Here is a 23,140-nt window from a genome sequence, read left to right as displayed (position 1 = left end):
CGTGGCTCACTTGGGAGAGCGTGGTGCTGATAACACCAAGGCCACGGGTTCAGATCCCTATATAACGATGGCTGGTCAGCTCACTTGGGAGAGCGTGGTGCTGACAACACAAAGTCAAGGGTTAAGATCCCCTTACTGGTGATCTTTTAATTTTAAAAAATTTAAATTTTTTCAATTAAAAAAAAAAAAAATGAACACCAGGCCTTGTGCAGCCCTTTCCCACCTCCCCCACCCTGGGGTGACATCGCAGAGCCTCAAGGAGCTGCAGAAGAGTTGATATTAGCAAAGTTTTACTTCAATTTTTTTCCTGCTCATAAATGACTCTGAAAAAGCCAATATGCTAGAGGCTAACACAGTTGTTGTCTAAAGGCAACGTCAAAGCCACCGAATATGTCTCAGACAAGAGGCACTGCTTGAAATCTCCCCCAACACTGGGCAAGAGGAGGGGTAAGTTTGGGACAGAGGAATAAACATGGTGGCTGTAGTTCTGCCCCCACGGCTGGTGGCCCCAGAACCCCAAGGGGGTCCATCGGGCTGCCAGGATGACAGCTTGAGACTCCCATGGCTGTGTGTATGTCTGGATGTGTTAGGGTTTCAGGAAGGCCCATGTGCCAGTCCAAGGGGCCCTTGGCCAACACCTTCTTACTGGGCCTGCCTGGGGCCTGGGCTGGGGGGCAGCCTCTCACCCCGAGCAGCCCCCCTCCAAGAGGACTTTTTGGTATTTCCTGTCACCTGTAGCGTCAGGTGCTAAGGCCCAGCCTCGGCTCTGAGGCAGGCAGCAGGGGCAGCGGGCAAGGGTCCCAGGACGGTGGCTGGGGTAGCTCAACTGTGGTTCACTGCCCAGAGAGGCTGGTGGAACACGGTGCTGGCAGCCCTGGGCCTGTAGTGTGTGTGGAGGTCATGAGGACGGGTAGAGCGGCACCTCGGTGAGAACTGGTGAGTGCCAGACAGGAACCTATCTGAAGGCGGCCAGCCGTGGCCCACCTGAAACAGATCCTGCTCCCAAAATGGACCCTCAGGGGCCAGCTCAGCTCAGCTGGGTGACCACCAGGGCACGGGCAGGCCAGGCTGAACCCGGGGCTCCAGCGTGAGATGTGGGCAGATGTGGGGGAGATGACAGGGTAAGTGTGGACAGGGCGAGGTGAGAATGCAGGGCGGGTGGGTGCGCGTGCGGCCGGCCCGGCCATCAGAAGGCGAAGCAGCGCTCCTTGGGGTGGCCCACGCGGTCCAGGTTGGGCAGGCAGGCGTACTGGATCATGGGCGGGGGTCCGCACATCAGCACCAGCGGCTCCTCCTCCGGGGGTGGGAGATGGTCCCGGATCATCTCCTCGTTCACGAAGCCCTGGCTGTAGTCCCAGGCTGTGGGGTGAGACACCAGGTGAGCCAACGTGTGGCCCGGTGACCAACTGCCCGTCCATGGCCAGTGTGCGTCACAGTCCATGTTTCTGTACAAACCTCATTCCTGACTCCACTCATTTTGCAGCCCTGCCCTTTTTTTCTTTCACTCCCACTTCTCATTTGTACCACTCTGACTCACCATGAGTCTTTGTGAGCCTCCTAAAATTCCTTCTGGAACAAGGCATGGCATAGATAGATAGATAACATTTTTATAGCTGGCAATGGATCTGAAAATACTTTGTAAAACACTGCATGGGGGCTGCCAATCAGCTCAGTGGGTTAGAGTGTGGTGCTGACGACACCAAGGTCCAGAGTTCCATCCCTATACTGGCCAGCCACCAAAGAAAAACCCTGCCTGGGAATAAACTGTATTTGCTAGTTTACAAAATGTGTTTATGAGATGTGAAGACACATCTCAATATTATAAGGATTATTTTTGGCTAGCGTATTTTTCTTTACATGTGTACTGAAGGTGGCTTTCTGGGGATGTAAGTCAGCTGCGCTTGTCACGCGTTCTAGCTGCTGTCCCCTGCTCCTTCACTAGCTCCACAGTACAGCCATCCTGGCCCGTGACCATTTTCTTTCTCTATCAACATCTAGAATTTCCGCGTATACCTAATGCTACAGCAGTACTTCAACTAGTTTTGAATTGTGGGTCAGGGTTGTAATCAACGTAAGAGAAAAACGCTAGGACATTGCCCAGCCATTGACCCCACTGGCCGCTGACTGCTTACAGTTGAGAAAACTGCCCCTAGGAGGTGGTCTCGGTGTGCCACATGCCACCACCAGGGGTCAGCACTGGCCCCTGCCCCTGCTGGCCAAGGCCTTCCACTGGCCACCGGGCAGGGGCTCCAGTTCTCATTGTGGCTAAACGCTCCCTCACCAACAAGCCTCCCCGACCACACTACAGAGACGGCAGTCAGAGGGAGCCAACCCACCTCTCATTTCCCCACTTCTGACTAGACAAGATAAATGTTCCTTTCTTTATTAAAAGAAAAACAGCAGCTCTGACTCCTAGAGCCAGGGTCCACTTCTGCCTCCCCAGCCCAGCTCCACTCGGTCTCCCGCTATCACACTAACCAGCTGCCACCATGCTCTCTAACTTACAGATAAGCCTGTTCCCCATTTGTCCTCTGCGCCCCCACTAGAAAATCTGCTCCTGGAGCCAGGTGGGCTTCATGAACACACAGAGCAGAGGGTCTGACCAGGAGGGGACCTGCCTCACTCAGATGGGCTGGCCCAGGAAAGCTAATCCAGCCAGAGGCCTTGGGACACAGCAGTCAAGTCCATGAATCCACCCAGGCCTGGGTCTCAGCCTGGAAGGTCCAGAACCCAAACTGATCAAGCCAGGAGGGTAGCCCCTTCCTCAGGGGTTGCCCAGATGGCCCGGCTCAAGAGACAGGTGCAAGCCCCCAGAGCCCATGTGCTCATTTCTGGGGGAAGCACAGGGTGGTGTGGACAGAGCCTCCCTGTCAGCAGAGGGCGTGTGTCTCCCACTGTGCGGGAGTCCTGGGGGGACTGGAGGGCCATGGGAAGAGCCAGAGGCAACGGGAGGGCAGGATGCCAGGATGCAAATGCGGATCACGAGCTGGCACCCATGTGGGTGCTCCAAAGATGTCCAGTTTCCAGCATCTACAAATTTCCCATAAAAATGCAGGTCCCCCTTCTCTTGAAAAGTGGAAGAGCCCTGGCTACAGAGGGCTGTATTCCTAGACAGGGGGACTGCCCCCTCTGGATGGGGCAGAGGCATCCAACCTACCACAGTCCCTACCATGCTCTATAGCCTCCCAACCCTGAAACCAAACACCACTGGAATTATCCAGCTGCTGCTTTTCTTACAGCAGGGAAAAAATTAAGATATTTCTTTTACCAACATCTCTATCTAGAATAGGAAAAGTAAGGATAGTTTAATTCCCAGAGGGCAAGCTCATTTCAGGTTTGGGGGGCAGTCCTCATCCTCTGCCTCCACCATGTGGTCTTGACTCTTCCACAGCTCACCATGTGACCTTAGCAAACAATTGAACCACCCAGACAGGTACAATGAAAGTAACCATAACATTGGCCCAGTCTGCTCTCCAGGGCTGATGATGGAGGAGAAAATGGTTGTAAAGTATCCTTATGGGGTACAACCTGCAAAGCAGAAGCAACTGCCCCCACCCCCAGCACTGCCCCTGGAGACCCGCCCAGAGGGAGCCCCAGCCCAAGGCGAGAACACCAGGCCTTCTTTGTCCAGGGGGTGGTGCAGTGGGCGGGGAAGGTCTCCGGCTCTGGAGGTGGACAACCCGACTTCCAGCTCCAGCTCTGGTGCTTTTTAGCTTTGTGACTCTGGGCACTTGCTCTGAGCCCTTGTTCCCCATCTGTGAGACGGGGGTCACACCACCTCTCTCACAGGCCACAGTGAACACCGGACGAGATCGTGCGAGCAGAAGGCTCAGCACTGCGAAGGGCCTGGCACATGTGAACCCCTGGCGGCGCCCCCACCCCTCCCGGGGCTTCACTCTCACCTTCAGGAGCCCTGTCCACTGTGAACCAGAGCTTGAAGCGGGCGGAATGCTCGTTGCGCAGTTCCTCCAGCTCGGGCCGAAGCAGGATGTCCTTCTCAGTCTGTGGGGGACAGGGCCAAGTGGTCAGGAGGGACGGGTCGCAGGGACTGCCCCTGCAGACGTGCAACAGACATGTGCCCACACCGTGGGTCACGGCGCCCACCCGCGGGCCACATGCTTGGCCGAGTTTCTGGGAAAGTCATCAGGCCCAGCGCACCCGAGTCCTGAAAACATGCTCGCCCCTTTCTGGTCATGTGGCCTAGAGAGCCGACCCAAGCTGCTGACAAAGACACGTGCTACCAGCGGGGACTGCACAGTCGTAATGTGGGGAAACGCGCACAATGTAACGAGGAGGGAAAAACTGGAAGAGAAGACTAAAGAAGACAGAGCTCCCTACAGAAACAGAGGAAGACGACGGGAAGGAAATGTGCTAACACGTTCCCGAGCTCACCCCTGGGGGGGGTTCTAGTACACAGACAATGAGTGCTCCCCATTTGAAGGCGGAGGCTTCGCCACCCTCGTGCCTCGGGCAAGGCATCCCAGGCTGTACCTCCATGACTCAGGAGGCACAGGCACACCCCACGTCGCACCTGCCCCTTGCCCAGCCTGGCCTTGCCATCCCTGCCTGGCCAGCTCCACATGGCCCTGTGGAACTCAGTCCAGCATCATCCCCTCCAGGAAGCCTTCCCAGACCCCAGAGGGTATCAGGGATCTCCCCTGGGAGTCCCCGTCTGACCTGGCCTTCTCCCCATTTCTGACCTCAGGCTGTTGGCCATGTGTTTGCAGGCCACTCAGAGACGTGGGGGCTCCTTGAGCCAGTGGGCAGTGTCACTGACCTTGTGGGACTCAGAAACCAGGGCCAAAGATCACTGCCACCAGAAAGGGTCACCTGGCAACAGACCACTACTGGAGCCCTCAGGCAGGGTGAAGGGCGGGGTGGGTCCTCCCCAGCAAGGCGGCCACAGGAGATGCAACTTCTCTGCTCCCATGGCTGGGAGCAGCGCCCACCCACCACGTGACCAAAGGCACCTGAATACGCTCAGCAAGACGAACCACCATGGGACTAACTGCAATAGGGACGGAGAGCGGGAAGGGGACCAATATTTCCTGAGTACCCACTGCATGGTGGGCACTGTGCTGATAAGGGGGGAGTGAAACAGCCCACACTGTTGTGATTCGTCCTCACAAGGGCCCCACAAGTCTAGCTCCTCAATGTTCTCCTCTGGGAAATGGGCTACAGGTGGGGGGCACACCCCTCTGCATGTCCCAGGGAAGGAGGATTTGGATCAGCTTTTCTGATTTCTAAGGGGGGCAGTGCTTAGGGCCCCTCCTGTCCTAATGGGGTGAGGACAGGGCTTGGGCTGGACAAGCTCAAAGTAAAAAATACAGAAAATATGGAAGAATCTGAACCCTTCAGAGATAATGACTGTTTGGATTTTAGTGTTGTACCTCTTAGACTTTCTTTCTATTAACTACATATAATTTTCTTTTTTTTTTTTTAATTAAAAATGGGATCAGACCATGCAGGCCACCTTGTCACCTGCTTTTCTTGGGTAAGAACACACCACAGCCTGTCCAAGTGTCAGTGGCCCTTGTGCACCAATGCCCTTTGACCAGCTGCCCAACTTGCACCGGGTGGAGGGACCACCTGTTCCCTGCAGAAGGACCCCTGGATTGTTCGAACATCCTCCTTTACAAACAACATCTCTGAGCATCCTCACCGCCCTACCAGTTTGTTAGGATAAGTTTGACCAAGTGTGGTTTCAGGGTGGAAAACTCCACACCATTACGGCGCTAGCAGCCAATCTGCTTCCCGGAGAGGTCACTCCAACTCCGAGCCCAGCAGCGGGCCCCACAGTGGCCCTCTTCCCACACCTCGGCCTGCACTGGTTTAATTTTTGGTTTAATCTGTTTAATTTTTGCCAGTCAGATGGATAGAAAAGTAAATCTCGTGTTTTAACTTTCATAATAAAAAACAGACCTGTGTTAAGTTCCTCCTTGTATCTCTTTTTCTAAGCACTCTCAGTCGTGCGAGTATAGTTTGTCTTCCAAACCGTTCGGCATCATTTTGTCATATGAAAGCGGGGGTAAATCCCCCTGGGAATTTCAGCTTTGCTTTGAGACTATCAGGCCTCCCTGTCCCAGAACAATACACGTGTCCCTGTGCGTGTACGTCTCCCTTGTCGCCCTTCTAGGCTGACGCGGGCCGCGGAGCCCTGGCTTCCCGCACTCCAGGACCCGGCCTCAGCGCTCCCCTCCCCGTGCTTGCGGCTGCTCATTCAGGAAGAACCCAAGTCTCTGCAGGGTAAGTCGTCCTGTGCAAACCTACGTGTGTCTCACACTTTAAGCTTCACAACCATCCCGTGACGCGGCTGCCAACGTTACCAGTCCTGACAGATGAGGAAATGCAGGGGTGGGAGCTCAGGGGGCTGCTATCCAAGGGCAGGCCCCCCCCAACTCAAAGCTGGGCACTGAGGTCACCAAGAAAGAAAGGAGAGACAGACAATGAGTCAACTGGAGTGGTTCTCAGAGTGTGCCCTGGGGCACCCCAGAGTCGGACCCTTCAGGGGTTCCATGAGGTCAAAACAATTTTCACATAATATGACGACGGTCTTTGCACTTTTTACTCTTGCTCTCTCCTGAGTGTGCAGTGGAACTTTCCAGAGGCTCCAGGACTTGCACTATCACACAGAAACATGGGAATCCAGCTGCTTCTGTTCAGCCAGCATCACAAAAGTTTGCAGAATTGTTACACAAAATGATGTTTTCTGAATATAATTATTTTTCATAAAAATATGCCCTGGTTCAAGTCCTGGCTTCAACAATTCCTGTGAGAAATATACAGTCAAGCCCTCTCTGATCCTGTGTCCAGAGCTAAAGGATGAAGTGACCCCAAGCCCTGGCTAAAGGCTAAAAGGTACAAAAATGCCCCATACAGCTAAGAAACGGTCTCATAGCCTCCAACTCTACCCAGGCACCCAGAACCCTCTACCCCAGCACACCCTAACCCAGCACGCAGCACCCGGCACACCCTAACCCAGCACCCGGCACATCCTCACCTAGCACCGAGCACACCCTTACCTAGCACCGCCAAGTCTAACTGTTGTCCTCTCATTCTCCAATCGACCAGCTCGAATTTTCTGGCTCTTTCTCCCTACCCTTGAGCCTGGTCAAGGCCACCTTGGTTTGCCTTGGGCAGTTTTCTGCAGCTGTGCGGGGGTCCAAGGACCCATGTCCAGGGTCCTCAGCCAAGGCCCTCCCTTCCTCCTCTGGGCTCGGTTTCCTCACAGGCGGGCAGTGTGGAATTGGGCCAGATGGCCCCACGGGACAAGCTGACCCGAACTACATTGGAGGCACAGGGGGTCTAGGCATGGGCCCCCCACTGTCGGGGTGGGGGAGGGGAGGGTCTTACCTTTGTCTCCCTGCAAAGGGGTGTCACTTTATAAAACCCACATATGCAGTCATAACATGCTGAGCCTAGAAAGGCCTTGCCCCAATCTTACTCCATCAGCTCATTCTGCACATGAGGGAAGGAAGCCCAGAGAGGGCAAGTGACTCATCCAAGGCCACACAGCAGGCCAAGGCAGGCAGGCAGTGTGCTCGGGGATGAAGATATAAATCAGGAGTCAGAGGGACCTGAGCTCAATCCCGACACTCTCTAACTCAGGGACCTTGTACAGATGTCTGCTCTCAGCACCTCATTTGTAAAGTGGGCCCCTCCATCTGCAGGCTGGCCTGAGCCCAGGCCAGCGTTCTTCCCACTCCACTGCCAGGTTCCAAACCCTGCTCGTGGTGAGGGGTGTTCTGAGGTTTGGAGGAAGCAGCCAGAGTGGGCAATCTCAGGGTGGGGGTGCTCCAGGTGCCACCCCACCCCCAAGCAGCCCTACTTAGTCAGCCACTCTGGGCTCTGGACTGCAAATCCTGATCCACCTGCTGCCGCAAAGGCTGCCTGTGCATAGACCCTCAGAGCATCCCTCCCATGCTGCTTGTTTGCAGCATCTCAGCAGAGCCATGTGGACCCCTAAACATGCCTGGCTGGGCCCTGAGTCCCCTCTCAGGGGAAGCATAGTTTGCATATCTTGGGACACCCACTGACCTGGTTGGCAAAGAGCAGGTGGCACACAGTGTGGTCATCGGGGTCTTTCATGATGGCACGGATCACCTGCAACATTGGGGTGATGCCTGCAAAAGAGCCGGGACCCCCCCACGCACTGAGTGAGCGCCTGCTGGGTACACACAGGATGGTACCAGGTGTCTGAGGGCGGAGAAGTGCTAGGGAAATGGGCCTGGGCCCCTGACCTCAGGCAGCTCACGAGCGCTCAGAACCTATGCCTCAACCCACACCTTGACCCTGACCTGCCGACCTCAACCCACAACATGCGCCGCATAGGGATTCAGTGAGGGGTTCTGGGCCCCACCTACCTGTCCCTCCAGCGATCATGCCAACAGACTTCACTGTCTTAATGATGGGGTTGGATTTCTTGTCGGGACGGATGGCAAACTTCCCTGGGGAGAAAGAAGAGGTGAGTCCTGGTCCTCAAACACGCTGTGCAGGGGGTCGGACAGGATGGAGAACCTGCCCCTACTTCAAGGGTCTGACATAAGGGCAGCTGCCACACAATCCCAGCCTGTTAGGGTGAGGGAGAGGACGGGAAGGTGGGGATCCAGGACCCAACTCAAATGTCCTCTCTGCAGGGAGCAGAGCAGAGTCGGGTAGACCAGAGGACTCCAGCTCAGTCCTTTTCTGTGCTTGTTTCAGATGCTGAGTAAGCCAGACAAAGGTGGTCTGTGGGCTGCAGCTGGTTCCCAAGAGCAGCCAGTCTGCAGCCCACGTGCTGGCCAGCTCATCCCGATGAGACAGCTGCCCAACCAGAGTCACCTACCCAGGCAGGGCAGAGTCAGGCCCTGTACCCGGCACCCCCAGGCTCTTAGATTCTCCAAGCCTGTTCAGTAACCAGGAGATTCCAACCCAAATCACCTTTGCCCTGGTAGACCAGCAGCCCATTTGGGCCCCGGAACTCAATGGTATCTCCAATCTGCATGCCTTCCAGGTACTGAGACATCTTTCCTCCAGCGGGAAACTTGGGATGGGTGTCCTTGAAGTAAACCTGCAAGACACACTAGCAGCCCTCAGTCCCCTGCCCCAGGGTCTCCAGGGCAAGCTATTGCCCACGGTGGGAAGCCAGCACCTCCTCTGGGGTTCTTCTGAGGCCAGCGTGTGGCCTTCCCCTGTGGTGCCCCATCCACCCATCAAAACTACCTATCCCGTGTCCCATCCTCCCAGGAGTCTGCCCCCCACCTAACATGCCCTGGGAAAGCCGAGCATTAGCCTGGTATAGAAGGCCACCCAACCGGAGGGCTTGATGTGTGAACATTCCAGCAAGAGCCCTCTGTGTGGACCCTGCCTTTTTTTGTCAGCGCAATAAAGGCTCGGGAAGTCAGCTCAGCCACACCCTCCCGGGGGATATTCCATTCTTTCCATTTTGTGCTCTCATAAAAACATCACTCTTGGAACAATTCCCTTCCCTGTACCCTTTGGGATCGCTGCCTTGGGAAAGAGCAGTGCTATGATCCGACCGCGCACACACAGACAGGGAGACAGCAGAGGAGCAGCTCACCCTGCCCAGGGCTGGGAAGGTGGGGGGTGGGGGTAGAGTGGGGACAGTGTGTGCAGGGCCTCAAGGGAGTGCAGAGAGTTCAGTGTAGGGCACAGAGGCCCCCACACCCAGCCCCCAGTTCCCTGGGCTTTTCCAGAAGGAGAGCAGGGAAGGGGCCCTGCCATTGCTCCTCAGGAGTGTGAGCATGTGCACCAGCAGGGTGGCCTTCCTGGCTCCTCTTCAGTAGATGACCTGTCCTTGTTTCAGAATCCTCAACCTGAACCCCAGCCCTGCCCTCTGCCGCCACCCCCTAGAAGTCACGGTCCAGACACCTCACCTTGATGACCAGGTCCACGAAGCCCTTGTCGTCATCGCTGGAGACGGGTGTGTAGGGCCGGATGACCAGGTTTCCGTCGATTCGAGCCGAGAGGTAGATGTGCTGGCCTGCAAGACAGGGAGGGGTCACTCTGGGCCAGGGACTATCCCTGCAGGTAACCACTGGGTCTTGTCAGCCCAGTGCCCTGTACGCACCCCCCGCATGCAAAGCCTGGCCTGGCCTCAGCTCCCACTGCCCCCTCCACCCCCGGAGATTCCCATTTGCCCACCTCCACGCCTTTGCCCCTGCTGCTGCCACTGCCAGCGACCCCGAGGGCTCTTCCACGTTCACTCTGACACACTCACCCTCGAAGGCCCAGGGCGGCTGTCACCTCCTCCCCGAAGCCTTCCCTGCTCTCCCTATTGGAAACGCTAAGCTCCCGCCTGCCTGACCTCGTGCCCCAGCTGCCTGCCGGGCTCAGTGTGGGCTGGGTCCGGGCAGGACTCACCAATAGGGAGGCCCAGGATGTGCTGGGGCGATGGCAGGGCGAAGCGGAAGCGCCGGGTGTCATGGCTGATGATCTGCAAAGAGGCCCGAAGCTGCTGGACCGACGGCACCCAGGGCAGAGGGGACACTGGCCCTCAGAGTCCCCCACCCCTGCTCCTCCCCAGCACCCCTGAGTGTCCTTAAAAGAAGCAACACTGATGCCACACGTGGACACACACACCTGCACACAGTGACCTGCCCAGGGCCACATAACAAGGAGGTCAGAATGAGGAATGAACCCAGGGTCCCAAGGGGAGGATGTCAGGTGGTCTAGAAAAATCCAGGAGGGGGGACCGGCCTGTGGCTCACTCGGGAGAGTGTGGTGCTGATAATACCAAGGCCACGGGTTCGGATCCCATATAGGGATGACTGGTTAGCTCATTGGGTGAGCTTGGTGCTGACAACACCAAGTCAAGGGTTAAGATCCCCCTACCGGTCATCTTTAAAAAAAAAATAGAAAGAAAGAAAAATCCAGGAGGGGGTGGGAATCCGCCTCTGCCATCTGCTGGAGCAGTGGCCCCGTCATTGCAGCATATGAGTAGAGACAATCCCAGGAAGGACGGCAGCCAGCCTCTCTGCCCCAGCAGCCCAGGCCTCAAAGCTGCCTCCTCTAGAAGCCTTTGCACTTAGGGCAGGAGGAGCCCCAAGGCCTGCCTCCTGGGAGGAGACTCCAGGATTACCCACTGGTTCTGAGGGTCAAGGTCAGACACCCACATGCCAGACAATTTTTGAAGAAAGAACAGAAATGAAGGAAAGACACTGATAATTATTGCACTGGGCAACCTCTAGCAGGGCAGCCTTGGAAGAGCCCAGCAACAAATACCAAAAAGCAGGTCCACCTGCTGACCCCGCAGAGCCACCACTAGGCTATGGTGGCGAGGAGTGGGGACAAAGATTTAACTCAAAGATGTTTGCCACATGCTCAATCAAGGGGGACTGGAGGGTCCTTTGTGTCACATACCTATGATGAAATATTAGACGGTCAAAAAAAAAAAAAGCAGCTTTGGGTTAAACATGAAAAGATATCCACATTGCATGGCTGGGTAAAAAAAAATCATGTTATCAACAAAAGAGGGCCGACCCCGTGGCTCACTCGGGAGAGTGCGGCGCTGGGAGTGCAGCAGCACTCCCACCACGGGTTCAGATCCTATATAGGGATGGCCGGTGCGCTCACTGGCTGAGCGCAGTGCGGACGACACCAAGCCAAGGGTTGCAATCCCCTTACCGGTCACAAAAAAGACAAAAAAAAAAAAAAAGAAACTAAGTGTGCATACACCTATACCCCTGCACATAACATGCATATAAATGTGATACCCAGAAAAGGTCTGGTGGGTACATGCCAACTGTGACCTGGGCCCTCTGCACAGGACTCTGGGAAGTGGTAATGGGGTGGGGATGGGGAACAAAGGGAATGGAATGCTCATATTTCACAAACAGAATTTTTATAGTGAGTGTATATAAATTATACATTACTTCTGGAATTAAAAAACAACAAAGAAGGGCTGGCTGGTTAGCTCACTTGGTTAGGCAACACCAAGGGCTAGGGTTCAATCCTTGTACCAGCCAGCTAGCAAAAAAAACACCAAGGAAAAAAAGTTAATAAATATGTTTCAAACATTACAGTTTCATTTTGGCAAACGAAAAAGTGTGTGCGTGCCCACATATGTATAAAACATATCAAGAGCCCTCATTTGCATAATGGTGAGTTAAAAGAGAAAAACATATTAAAAGGTTAAGTGCGGTCTCATCTGGGAGGTGGGAAATTACTTTGTATTTTTGGCTTCTCTCTGGTTTTCAACTTTTCTATAAACTCCTGGGACAATTACAGACAATGCCACGTTGGTCCAGGAACCTGCAACTCCGCACCATGGAGACTGCAGACTCACACGGATGGAACGTGGGTCAAACGGGCCAGGCACAGGTCCAGGGTGGAGACTGGAGCCCAGGGCCTTGGGCAGATGACTTTCTCTGCTCTGTGACTCAGTTTTCCCTGCCACGCCCCTCCTGAGGCAGCTGGGGGTGGCCAGAAATAGGGCAGGCAAGAGACAGTAACCGCGACGCAGCCCTGACTGGGCAGCAAGGCGAGGGAAGGAGAGGATGGTTTTATTTATATATATATATTTTTTTTAATTTATCATTGTATAATATAGTTGATTTCTGTGGCCCTTTACCAATTCCTTCCTTTACCCCCTTGGGAGAGGATTGTTTTAAATCACAATCAGAGGTTTGGAAAAGAAAAGTGACAAATGGGGTGGCCAGTGAGAGCCTCTGGGCTGGGGCAGGTGGGGCATCGTCGCCTGGACCACCCAGCAAATCCGCATGGAGGCAAAAGACATGCAGGGGCCGTGAGTAACGACCCCAGGGGCAGGGAAGGGGGAAGGGAGGAGTCTTGTCTCCAAGGAACTGGCCACTCAGCCTCTCTCACCCTCTGTTTTCCCATCTGCTCAATGGGGGCGTGGACCCAAAGGGCCTGAGGGCCCCCTCCCACGACAACCTTGTGTGGGACAGTGGGTGTGGTCCGTAGAATAGAATGGGTTCTGTGGTCAGAGAGACCTGGGTTTGAGTCTCTCGGCCACTTCCCGGTGGTCTTAGCAAGGGATATCACCTTGCTTTCTCTGTCTGTAAAATGGGCAGACAATACAATCTCCTTCAGTGGGGGACCATGCCCTCAGCACACAGTAGGTGCCCCAAAAATGCTGGGATGTGATGAGGCGGCGGCAGCAGTGCCCCCAGCACTCACCTCCTTGTCGATGAGCCGCAGCGGGTACTTGATATCCGGGCTCTCAAGGGTGATGGCCGGTGAGGAGCGCTGGAACAGCTTCATGAGCAGGCTGTAGAGGAACCAGACCGGGGACAGCACCGCGTGGCCCAACTGAAAAGACAGGATGGGCCCATGAGGTGGGGCCCCTGACGCCTCTCCCCCAAACACGCCAGTTCCTTCGCACCTCCGGGCCTCTGCTCATGCTGTCCCCTGCACCGTGAATGCCCCTCGCCACCACCCTCCTCCAGGGAACTCATCATCCATTTTAGTGCCTGCCAGGAGAAGTTACCAGAACCAGACTCACGATACCTATCACTGCATCACTCCGTCTTCTATGCTCAGTACCATGAGAAAAAGTTCTGCAAAAAAGCTCCCTTTCCCCTGAAGAAAAGGGACAGAAAAAGCTACGTATCTGAGTATGTATCCCTTTTCACTTTGGCTGCCAGGAAGCTCAGAGTAAAATTAACCTTGAGCACTGTGTATCTGAGTTCCCTCCTTCTCTTCCTTCCTTTAGTCAATTTCCCTGGACCTATTAAGTGATGTCAAGTTCTAGCTCTATTTAGATGAACAGACAAATAACCCAAACTCAGAATCCACCTGTCTGAGAGGCCTACACTGACCAAATGGCTCTACCGCATTTTTAAACCCAGTTCCTTGGGACCACTGGGGTCGAAGCTCTCTCTTCCTCACTCTCCCACACAGCCCACTGGAACAAGCCAGTGAGGTTTGGGTAAACTGAGTCACTTCCCACAAATGTTATCCACAAGTCTCCCTGAGCCCTGGGATTCTGCCTTCAGGTCTGAGGGGCAGCTGGAGCACTGAGCTGGGCATTCGGAAGCTCCGCTCCTCACTGGCTATGTGACCCTGGGCAAGTCCCTGTCCTTTTCTGAACTACACGGGACCAGGTGATCCACAGGTTCCCTGAAGCTCTGAGATTTCTGCTCAGATCACCAAGGCCAACAGCCTCCTGATTGCCAGCACCATGCTGAGCGCCACACAGACGCTAACCTCGCAACAACCCTATGAGGTAGGTGCTGTCATCACCACCACTTCACTGATGAGGAGACAGCTCAGAACGTGAAGGGACTCACCCATAGTCACACAGCTGGCAGGCAGGGAGCCATGATTTGAACCCCAATCCATGCTCTCAGCATCAACATCAGGCCCAGCCTCTCTCCTCCATGGCTGTGAGAGGCTTTTCCTTGCCAGCACCCTGCCCCCCACATCTCAGCCTCATAAAGACCTAAAAGAACCTAAGAGGTGGTTTATTTTTTTATTTTTTAAATTATTTTTATTATTATTATTATTATTTTTTTTTTTTTTTTTTTTTTTGGTGGCTGGCCAGTAAAGGATTTTTTAAAAACAGAAAGCCCAAGTCCCGTGGCCAGAGAGCTCATTGCTTAGATTACCTGGAGGGACACCCTTGCAAAGACAGACAACCCAGTCTCCTACCCTTTCTAGCTGTTTTTGCCCCTGGGCAAATCACTGAGCCTCTCTGAGCTTAGTTTCTTCACCTGTGAAATGAGGATCATAAGCCATATTCCATGGGCCATGAGGACTGAAATAAGCCATGAAAGAGCCTAAGCCTGGGACAGGCCCCAGCAGGCCCACAGCCACCTGCAGGGGCATCTATAATGCAGCAGCTCCCCCTTGGCCATCTGGAAGTCAGGTCCTAGGCAGCTGCACCTACCTGGACCAGAGGTGAGACTGAGGAAGAAAACAGGATTGCCCTCAAGACACTACCCTAAGCAGTGAGCATCACAGTAACAGACAAGCCAACCTCGAGAGCCTCCTAAAGCCATCCAAGGACCCACCACTGCCTTGTGGTCTTCCTTCAAAAACACATAAACCTGACCCTGAGCACGAGGAAACATTGAAGGACATTCTCAAAAAAACTGGCCACAACTCTTCAAAGATGTCAATGCATGAAAAGTTCTTTGTGAAAGGCCAAAGAACTGGACCAGATTAGGAGGCTCCAGTGGGTTGAATTACAGCTCCCCCAAACTATGTCCACCCAGAACCTGTGAATGTGACCTTATTTGGAAAAGGGTCTTTGCAGACGTAATTAAGGATCTTGAGATGAGATCGTCCTGGATTATCCAGGTGGGCCCTAAATCTTGTGATAAGTGTCCTTATAAGAGAGAGGCGAGGAGAAGACACAGAAGAGAAGGCCACGTGAAGACAGAAGCAGAGACTGGAATGATGCGGCCACAAACCGAGGAAGTCAAGGACTGCTGACAGCCACCACGAGCTGCAAGAGCAGGAAGGACCCTCCCCTAGACCTCCAGAGGGAGCACAGCCCGGCCAACACCTTGATTTCAGACTTCTGGCCTCCAGAACTGTGAGATGATAAATTTCTGCTGCTTTAAGATGCCAAGTTCACGGTAATTTGTTATGGCAGCCTTAGGAAATTAATATAGAGGCCAAAGAGACAGAACGACTGATTGCAACATGTGCTTTTAGATTAGACCCTGGGTGAGGGAAAAAATAGTTATGAAGGACAAGACTGAGGCGAAGTTTGAATAAAGACAGTGGATTAGATAACAGTGTTGTAAGAAAGTTACTTCCCTGCTTTGATAATTATCCTGTAGTTGGGCAAAAGAATGTCCTTGTTCTTAGGAGATATATACCGAAGTATTTAGGGGCAAAGGGGCAACTAACTCTCAAATGGTTAAAAAAAAAAACAGATATGTACATACACATACATATATACACATATTATCTAATACATATAAAGAGATATAAAGCAAATACAGCAAACATTAACATTTGGGTGAAGAGTATGTAAGAGCTCTTCATATGTTCTTGCATCTTTACTGTAACTTTGAAATTATTTCAAAATAAATGGGCAGATGGCGCATACTCATGGTTCGGAGAGGCTGAGAACCTGAACCCAAAGTTCACATAAAACACTGGCTCTCAAGAAAGCTGTTTCAGGGCTGGCCAGTTAGCTTGGTTACAGGAGTGCAGCCTTGTAACACCAAGGTCAAGGGTTTGGTTCCCTTACCAGCCAGCCACCCCTCACCAAAATAAAAACAACTCCAAAAAAGAAAGCTGTTTCAGGGCTGGCCTATGGCTCACTTGGGAGAGTGTGGTGCTGATAACACCAAGGCCACGGGTTCGGATCCCTATATAGGGATGGCTGGTTAGCTCGTTTTGGAGAGCGTGGTGCTGACAACACCAAGTCAAGGGTTAAGATCCCCTCACCGGTCATCTTTTAAAAAAAAGAAAGCTGTTTCACAGCTTGTTTGCTCACCCTCCCTAGTATACCTCCCTGACTTTAGTTCTCTCAACAAATAACCATATGTGTTCTCTTCTTATCATAACCCTACCAGTTCCCCTTTTTACCTTGGCTGCCAGGAAGCTCAGAACCAAGTTCCTTGCTTACATGGAGGTCTCACTGCTTCCTTTGTGAGATCTGCTGTGGGCCTCTCACGTGCACTCTGCAGTACACATACCTGGAAGTGACCCCTGCTCTATTCTGGGCTAGGTAAGATGCTCCTCACTTCTCAAGGCCTAGCCCGACTGCCCCTTCCCTTCCTGGAAGCCCTACCAGGACTCCCTACTCTCCAACAACTCAGGGATGGTGCTCTGGCTGATCCTGGGTGTGTTTGTCTGTACAAGCCCACCTCCCAGGGAAGCTATGATATGAGATGAGGTAGGATGCAGGACACGTAAGTGTCTATCTTCTGGGAAGTGCAGCTCACACACAGGACTTTTTTTTTTGACACCCTCAAGGGGCTACTGCCAAGTGAGAGGTGGAATACTGGAGTAAAGTCAGGGCAGCAGTGCTGAGATCCCATACCAGGCCTGGCCTCTGCTCCCAAACCGGCCCAGCAGCTTCCAGCTGCCCAGCTATGGTTACAAGCCCTTTGTTGAGCTCAGAATGATGCCTCTCTCCCAGGCAGGGCCTCCTTGCTGGGTACAGCTGAGGTCTTGTCCCACAGGGCCCCTGGTATGTGATGGACAGGTCTAAAAGGGAGGTCTGCAGGTGCCCAGCCCACCCCCCACCCATGCCCAGAGTCACACAGCAGGGGTCTCTGGCCACCACCCATTTGACTAGCACCTACCATGTCCCAGGCACAGTGCAGGGATTTCACTCATCCTGGGGCCCACTTAAGGTCCTTGTTGGCAGCTATGGACTCTGGGGCCAGAGAGACCTGAGTCCCAGCTCAGGACCTCAGGAGTGTTACTTTACCTCTCTAGGCCCCACCTAAGGCTGGGGAGGGTGGGGAGGAAAGCAGGTGAGGCTGTGAAGGGCCAGGCATGGAGCAAAACAATGGCCAACCTCGAGCCAGCCCTGCTGCAAGTATGGGACGTGAGTTCCCTGGGTAATCTCCATGTCAACCCCAGGCCCCAGGTGTGGTGAATGTCACCAAGTCAGAGTAAGGAAACTGAGGCCCAGAGAGGGTAAGTAACTTGCCCCAAGTTACTCCAAAGCCAACCTTGGAGTACCACCCTCATGACACCACATGATACATACTGTCTCTCAGAGACTAAGCAATTTGCCAAGGTCATGCAGCCAAGCAGGGCTGGAACCAGGATCTGACTCCATGCCTGTGCAGCCCAAAGCCCAGCTCTTCCTGAGCCACCTCCAGGACCAGCGCCCTCTCTGTGGCCTAGTCACAGAGCCCACAACCCAAACCCTATAGCCTGCCTCCTGCAGTGAGGCCTGAGCACTCCAGCCTCCAGCCCCAGCTGCCCAAGCCAACAGGCAGCGCCTCAAACACCCACACTGGCTCCCCGCTGCCTACCTTCAAGGCACCTTCTCATGGCCCCAATGCTGAACTCACCTCCCAGCTCTCTGCTCCCTCAACGTCCAGCCCATCTTGCTCAGGCCTTTGCATACGCTCTCCCTTCTGCCCCAAGTGCTCCTGCACTCACCCAACCAGCAGACTCCTGCTCATCCCCCAGAGCCCAGCTCAAATGTCAGATCCTCCCTGATGGGCTCCTCCCTAGCTAACCGGGCCCTTGGTGGTCTTTTCGCAGCCCTTGGCCCCCTCTGTAAACTCCCTAGGGGTGAAGACTATTCTGAAGATTCCTCTGCTACAGACCCCACTCACATTGATAAAAGAAATCACGTCCCTGGGGAATACAGTTTAGGGAAAGTATGGCAGGAAATCCCCATTGTTGGGAGTCCTGCAAATGAACTGAAATGACATTAGAGCCAACTGGACTATGTTTGCTAGTTTTATTTTCCCCCAGCACAGCTAAGTACACAGCCAAGTTCAACAACATGAGACCCCTCAGCCTGCAGCCAGCCTCACAGCCTGCAAAGCCCCTTCCCCTGCATGTCCTCCTGACCTCCCACAGCTGAGGGGGGGACAACTGCGGTGCCCACGTGACAAATGAGGGGACAAATGAGGTTCAAGGAGGCACTGGGGGGTGTCTGGGCTCCGGTTTCCAATTTTCTGTTGCTCACCCCACACCCTCTCACTTGCCCCAGGCCCACAGATGCCAGCCTGGGGTGGGTGCTATGCTGAAAAAGAAGTTCACATGTCTGCCACTCTGAGGGCGTGATCCTGACCACTGGCCTCAGGCTCACACAGACCTTCCACCCACTCCAGGCGCCAGTTTCCTGCGCCCTGGATGTCAGCCTGGGGCTCGGAATGCTTGGCCTGCTCACTGCATGTATGCCCAGCTAACCCAGGGGCAGAGACCCCACAACCTCTGTGTGTCCCACCACTGCTGCACCCCCACACTCAGTGCAAGGAGCACTCGACAAACACTTGTGGAATGAATTAGTGAAGGGACAACAAGCCCCCACCCCAGTCTCTCTCTTTTTTTTTCTAGAAGTTTCCAGGACCAGGACAAGAGCACAGACTCCCCCAGGAAAGGGTGGGGTACAGCCCATCCTGTTTGTCCTATAAACCTACTGCCTGCCTTCTAAGGAGCACAGGACTTGGAGCAGGGTTTAGGGTCCAGCCAGCCATTCCCTCACCTGTTAAGCACGTTGGAGGACATGCCTACCTCCCAGAAGCGTGGTGGGATTCCAGCTCTGCTCGGAAGGAACAGGCTCACTGTGACAGTTGATAAAAGGCAGTGGCCTTCCTCCCAGCGCCTGCGCCCAACAGGGGCCACATGGAGCAGAGCAGAGGCACTTTGCTCACATTTCACTAAATCCTCACACCTGAGACGGAGGTAGGTGCTATCTATCACCCTTCCAACTCCACGTGAGGAAACTGAGGCTCAGGTGCCTGGGGACACCTTCTGGCCACTAAAAGAGAAGCAGTGGACTTTTTATATGTAAAAATTAATAGCTGGAGAGGCAGCTGTGGGCAGATAACCACTGCCCACTAGTCATTCAGTCCATAAACCCAAGTAGAAGACACAGGCCAGGAGACCCCACATCTGAAGAGCTCAAGCCAATGAGGCAGACAGACATGGGCAGAGGGGGTGCACCATGCTAGGGGCAGTGGAGGGGCAAATGTGCACTCTGTCCCCACGAACGTGGGTGGATTGGGCTCTGTGCCCCCATCCCAGTCCACAGCACCACCTCCACCCCCACAAGCAAGGGCCAAGTAAACAGGAGGCAGATGGCTGAGGCCAAGGCCCCACCCCAGCTCCTGCTCAGCTGTGCTGCACACATGACATGCACTCACACACACCCCACCTCACCCCAGCCACCTGGGGGGTATAGGGGACAGCTGCCTTCCCGGCCCTGACCTGACGCCCTGCAGACCACTCTCTGCCCACCAGAGAACCCATCATCTGCCTCTCCTTGCCTCTGATAACACGGAGAGGGAGAAAGACTCCCAGGATGTGTCCAGGGAGCCCCTAGTTCACCCACCATGGCCGAGGGACTGTGTAGTCCTGATCCCTGCCCACAGGACACCCTGCCCAGCTGCTCACCCCTGGAATTCCCCACTGGGATCCTGGCATCCACTCTGCCCAGGCCAGGTCTGGAGTGGACAAAAGAGACCTACCAGAACCCCCAACCTGACAGGCCCAGTCCTCCCAACATGCCAGCTCCCTGACCTTGGCCTTGGACAAGCCAGTTGGCCAACTTGCTTACCTGCCCACTGCCTGCCTGCCAGCTGTCCCACCAGGATCTGAGTGACCACCTCCCTCCTGGTCCTGTTCTAAGTGGGAGGAAGTGGGAGGGAGCGGAGGAAGTTCTGCAATAGAAGCCTCGGAACTGTGGGGGAAGGGAGCCCAGGAGAAGGGGCAGGTGGACGGTAGAGCTGTCCTGCACTAGGAGACATAGCCTTGTTTCCCTGGGGTGGAGGGTCGGGGCCACCAACTAGGCACAGAGCTGCGGGAGACAGTGGGAAAGCCTTGCAGACTCTACCTGTGGCGTCGGCCTGTCAGGGCCCAGTGAGCACTCACGGCTGGGCCCGGGGCAGGGAGCCACAGCCAGGGATGGCATGCAAGCTCCCAACGTTCTCCCCAAGTGGCTAGCAGACTCAAGTGCCAACCCCTGGTCTGGCCCCTGAAGTGTGGGAGGAGACCTCCCTGGGCCTGCACAGCACAGATAAGGTGCCTGGTGCTCCAGGTCCCCAGCCGGCCTCCTGCAGACCGCGTGGAGCCCCTGTGCCAGGAGACCTGGTACATGGTGTGCTGGGGGCACTTTAGGCTGAGTGCGGACCCCAGCAGGGCCCAGGAGGAAGGGGCAATTCCCACCCACCCCTTGGACAGATACCAAAGGCGGGCAGTTTTTGGTAAAGATCTCCAGATTCCCAGACAAGGCTCTGCTCCTCCCCAAGGGACTACTGGTGCGTTTGACATGAACAAATGGAACAGCCAGGTGCTGGGGAAGGTGAGATGCGCCCCTGGAAGCCAGGGCAGGGAAGGGGGCGGGGGTTGGGGGGGTTAGAGCCAAGTGGCGCCTGAACAATGAAGGAGGAATGTGGTTTCTGGGGAAAATGGTCAGGATGTTACACTGAGGCTGGGGTGATAGCCTGGGCAAGGCTATCCTTTGGTCTGAACGTCCCCCAGAGTCCTGGGCTTTTATGAGCAAACGTCCAGGCCAAGAGGCCATTTACCTGGTTCCACAAGGAGAAGCCTCACAGTACCAGAGGGAGGAGGCAGGCGCTCTCCAAGTTGCAGGAGGTGACTGGGATGGAGGTGGAGGTAGAGAGGTGCTGGGCCTAATCCTCCCACTGCCCGCCCTTCCCATGCCCAGCAAGCCCGGGCACAGCAGCGCCAGAGTGTGTGTGTGTGGGGTGTGGCTGTCCTCTGTAGCTACAGCCTCCACATGTCCACGTGAGGAACAAGACCCCAGCCCCACGGTGGTTGCTTTTGAGAAATTGGAGTGGAGGTGTGTGGAGGTACTAACATTAATAAAGCAAATGCATTTCACAGGGCCTAGCTTCCAAGGCCCTGTAGTTTCAGCTATAACCAAACTTTTAAAAATTACACATAGAAATGTTAAGCTTGTGAAAGACAAAAAACTTTCCCCGGGCTAAAGTCTCTGTTGTAGATAAAGAATTGTAACATAGCAAAATTGCTGGCTCAAGGACAGATGTCGGTGCAGCTAAACCTAATGACTGCTGCCATGACAATTATCTTACTGTTCTTTTTGTAACCACCTATGTTCCTTTTCTGTTAACTTTCTGACCTGGAGAATAAATACTGAGAGAAAACCAGAGTTCGGTGTTAATTTTCCAAGGAATGCTGCTCTCTTGAGGTTCCTGGAAATCAGCCCCTTTGGGGCTTCTCACTGCTCAGAAGAAATGGGCTTTGAGTAATCCTTTGCATCTACATCAACCTGGGGGAGAGGTGAGATAGGTGGCCTGGGGGGACCGGAGGGAGGCCCTGGGCTGACCCAGAAATGACAGCAGGAGGGTGGACTTTGAAGCCCCACAGGTCCTGGCTCGCTCTGGTGGTGCTGTGGGTGAGTGGCCAGGTCTGAGCAGGTATTTCTTCATCTGTGAGCTGGGCAAAGGGGGCGGCCAGCCCAGCCTCCAGCATCTGTTAGGTCCCCAGCACAGCTCCCCAGGTGAGTGGAACAGCAGAGCCTGGGTGGTGGCTCCCAGCAGGAGGGGGCCTGGGTGTCCTGTGTCCCTCTGTTGTTGCTAAGACTCATGCAAAACCCTCTGATGCAGCGACACTGCACGCGCTGACACGCTCGCACACCTGCCCACTGGCACCATCACACACACTCAGCTCATGCTCGCACAGTCACGCTTCACGTGCTCACACACGTCTGCACACTCGCAGGGCTCAGTCCCACTCACACAAACTCTTCAGCCAGTTCCACGGTCACACACAGACAGGCACTCACAGGGCACGCTGTCGCACTCAGTCGCACACACTCACACGCTGCCACTCGGCAGCCCAGGCAGCCGCGGGGACAGGGCTGGCCCGCGGGGACAGGGCAGGCCCGCGGGGGCGGCGGCCCGGGGACAGGGCAGGCCCGCGGGGACAGGGCAGGCCCGCGGGGGCGGCGGCCCGGGGACAGGGCTGGCCCGGGCCTGCCTCCGGGTGGCCGCCTCTCCGCGTCGCCCGGCCCTCGGGCAGCAGTGCTGGGTGGGGCCCCGCGCCCCCTCCGCCTACCGTGCTCAGCTGGGCCCCCATGGTGGCGCCGCGCTCGCTCCGCCGCCGCCGCCGCCGCCGAGACAGTCGCGCCGCCGCCCAGGCCCGCCCCCGGGCGCGTCCTCGGAGGAGGCGGGGCGACCGCGGCCTGTCGCGGCGCCGGGCGGGAGGCCGGGCTCGGGGCCGCCCCGCCCGCTTCCGCCGGTGACCAGGGCCCGGGACGGGGTCCCCGGCGCCGCACGTGGCCCGCTGTGCGGCCTGCGGCGGGACGCTGGCCTTCGCGGGGCCCCGCTGGCCACCGTAAAGGGAGCGAGATGGCGCCCCCTCGACGGGGCCTCAGTAAAACCCGGAACCCGCAGGGGCCTCCGGGCCTGCAGGAGCTGGCTCCGCCCGGCCAGGCCTGGAACCCGCCCCCGGGTCCGGCAGCGGCTGAGCTCGGCCCGGCTCCGAGCCTTTGACACGCCCTCCCTCTCGCGGTGTCGCTATCCCGGGCGAGAGGTTC

General features: G+C 55.3%; 1 protein-coding gene across 1 annotated transcript; it reads right to left on the bottom strand.

The window, feature by feature from the left end:
- Nucleotides 1–273: 273 nt before the first annotated feature.
- Nucleotides 274–22,771, bottom strand: LOC134360867 (NADH-cytochrome b5 reductase 3). The gene is made up of 9 exons (XM_063075728.1): nt 22,660–22,771; nt 13,141–13,272; nt 10,363–10,435; nt 9,876–9,982; nt 8,920–9,049; nt 8,364–8,447; nt 8,038–8,123; nt 3,903–4,002; nt 274–1,359 (listed from the first exon to the last, which is right to left on the bottom strand). The coding sequence occupies exons 1-9, from the start codon at nt 22,678–22,680 to the stop codon at nt 1,187–1,189; spliced, it is 906 nt and encodes a 301-aa protein (XP_062931798.1). The 5' UTR covers nt 22,681–22,771; the 3' UTR covers nt 274–1,186.
- Between the last annotated feature and the right edge of the window lie 369 nt (nt 22,772–23,140).

This window comes from Cynocephalus volans, chromosome 12, assembly GCF_027409185.1.
Source record: "Cynocephalus volans isolate mCynVol1 chromosome 12, mCynVol1.pri, whole genome shotgun sequence".
Taxonomy (NCBI): domain Eukaryota; kingdom Metazoa; phylum Chordata; class Mammalia; order Dermoptera; family Cynocephalidae; genus Cynocephalus; species Cynocephalus volans.
The sequence above is the reverse complement of the archived record's forward strand: the minus strand, read 5'-3'. Positions and strand labels throughout refer to the sequence as shown.

What these genes read in the sequence shown, in the direction of transcription:
- LOC134360867 (XM_063075728.1), bottom strand. Translation starts at nt 22,680, where the DNA reads ATGGGGGCCCAGCTGAGCACG. An exon ending in TGCGGCTCATCGACAAGGAG is followed by an intron (nt 10,436 to 13,140) that starts GTGAGTGCTGGG and finishes GCCTCTTTGCAG; the next exon opens with ATCATCAGCCATGACACCCG. An exon ending in TCGTGGACCTGGTCATCAAG is followed by an intron (nt 9,050 to 9,875) that starts GTGAGGTGTCTG and finishes TGTGTCTTGCAG; the next exon opens with GTTTACTTCAAGGACACCCA.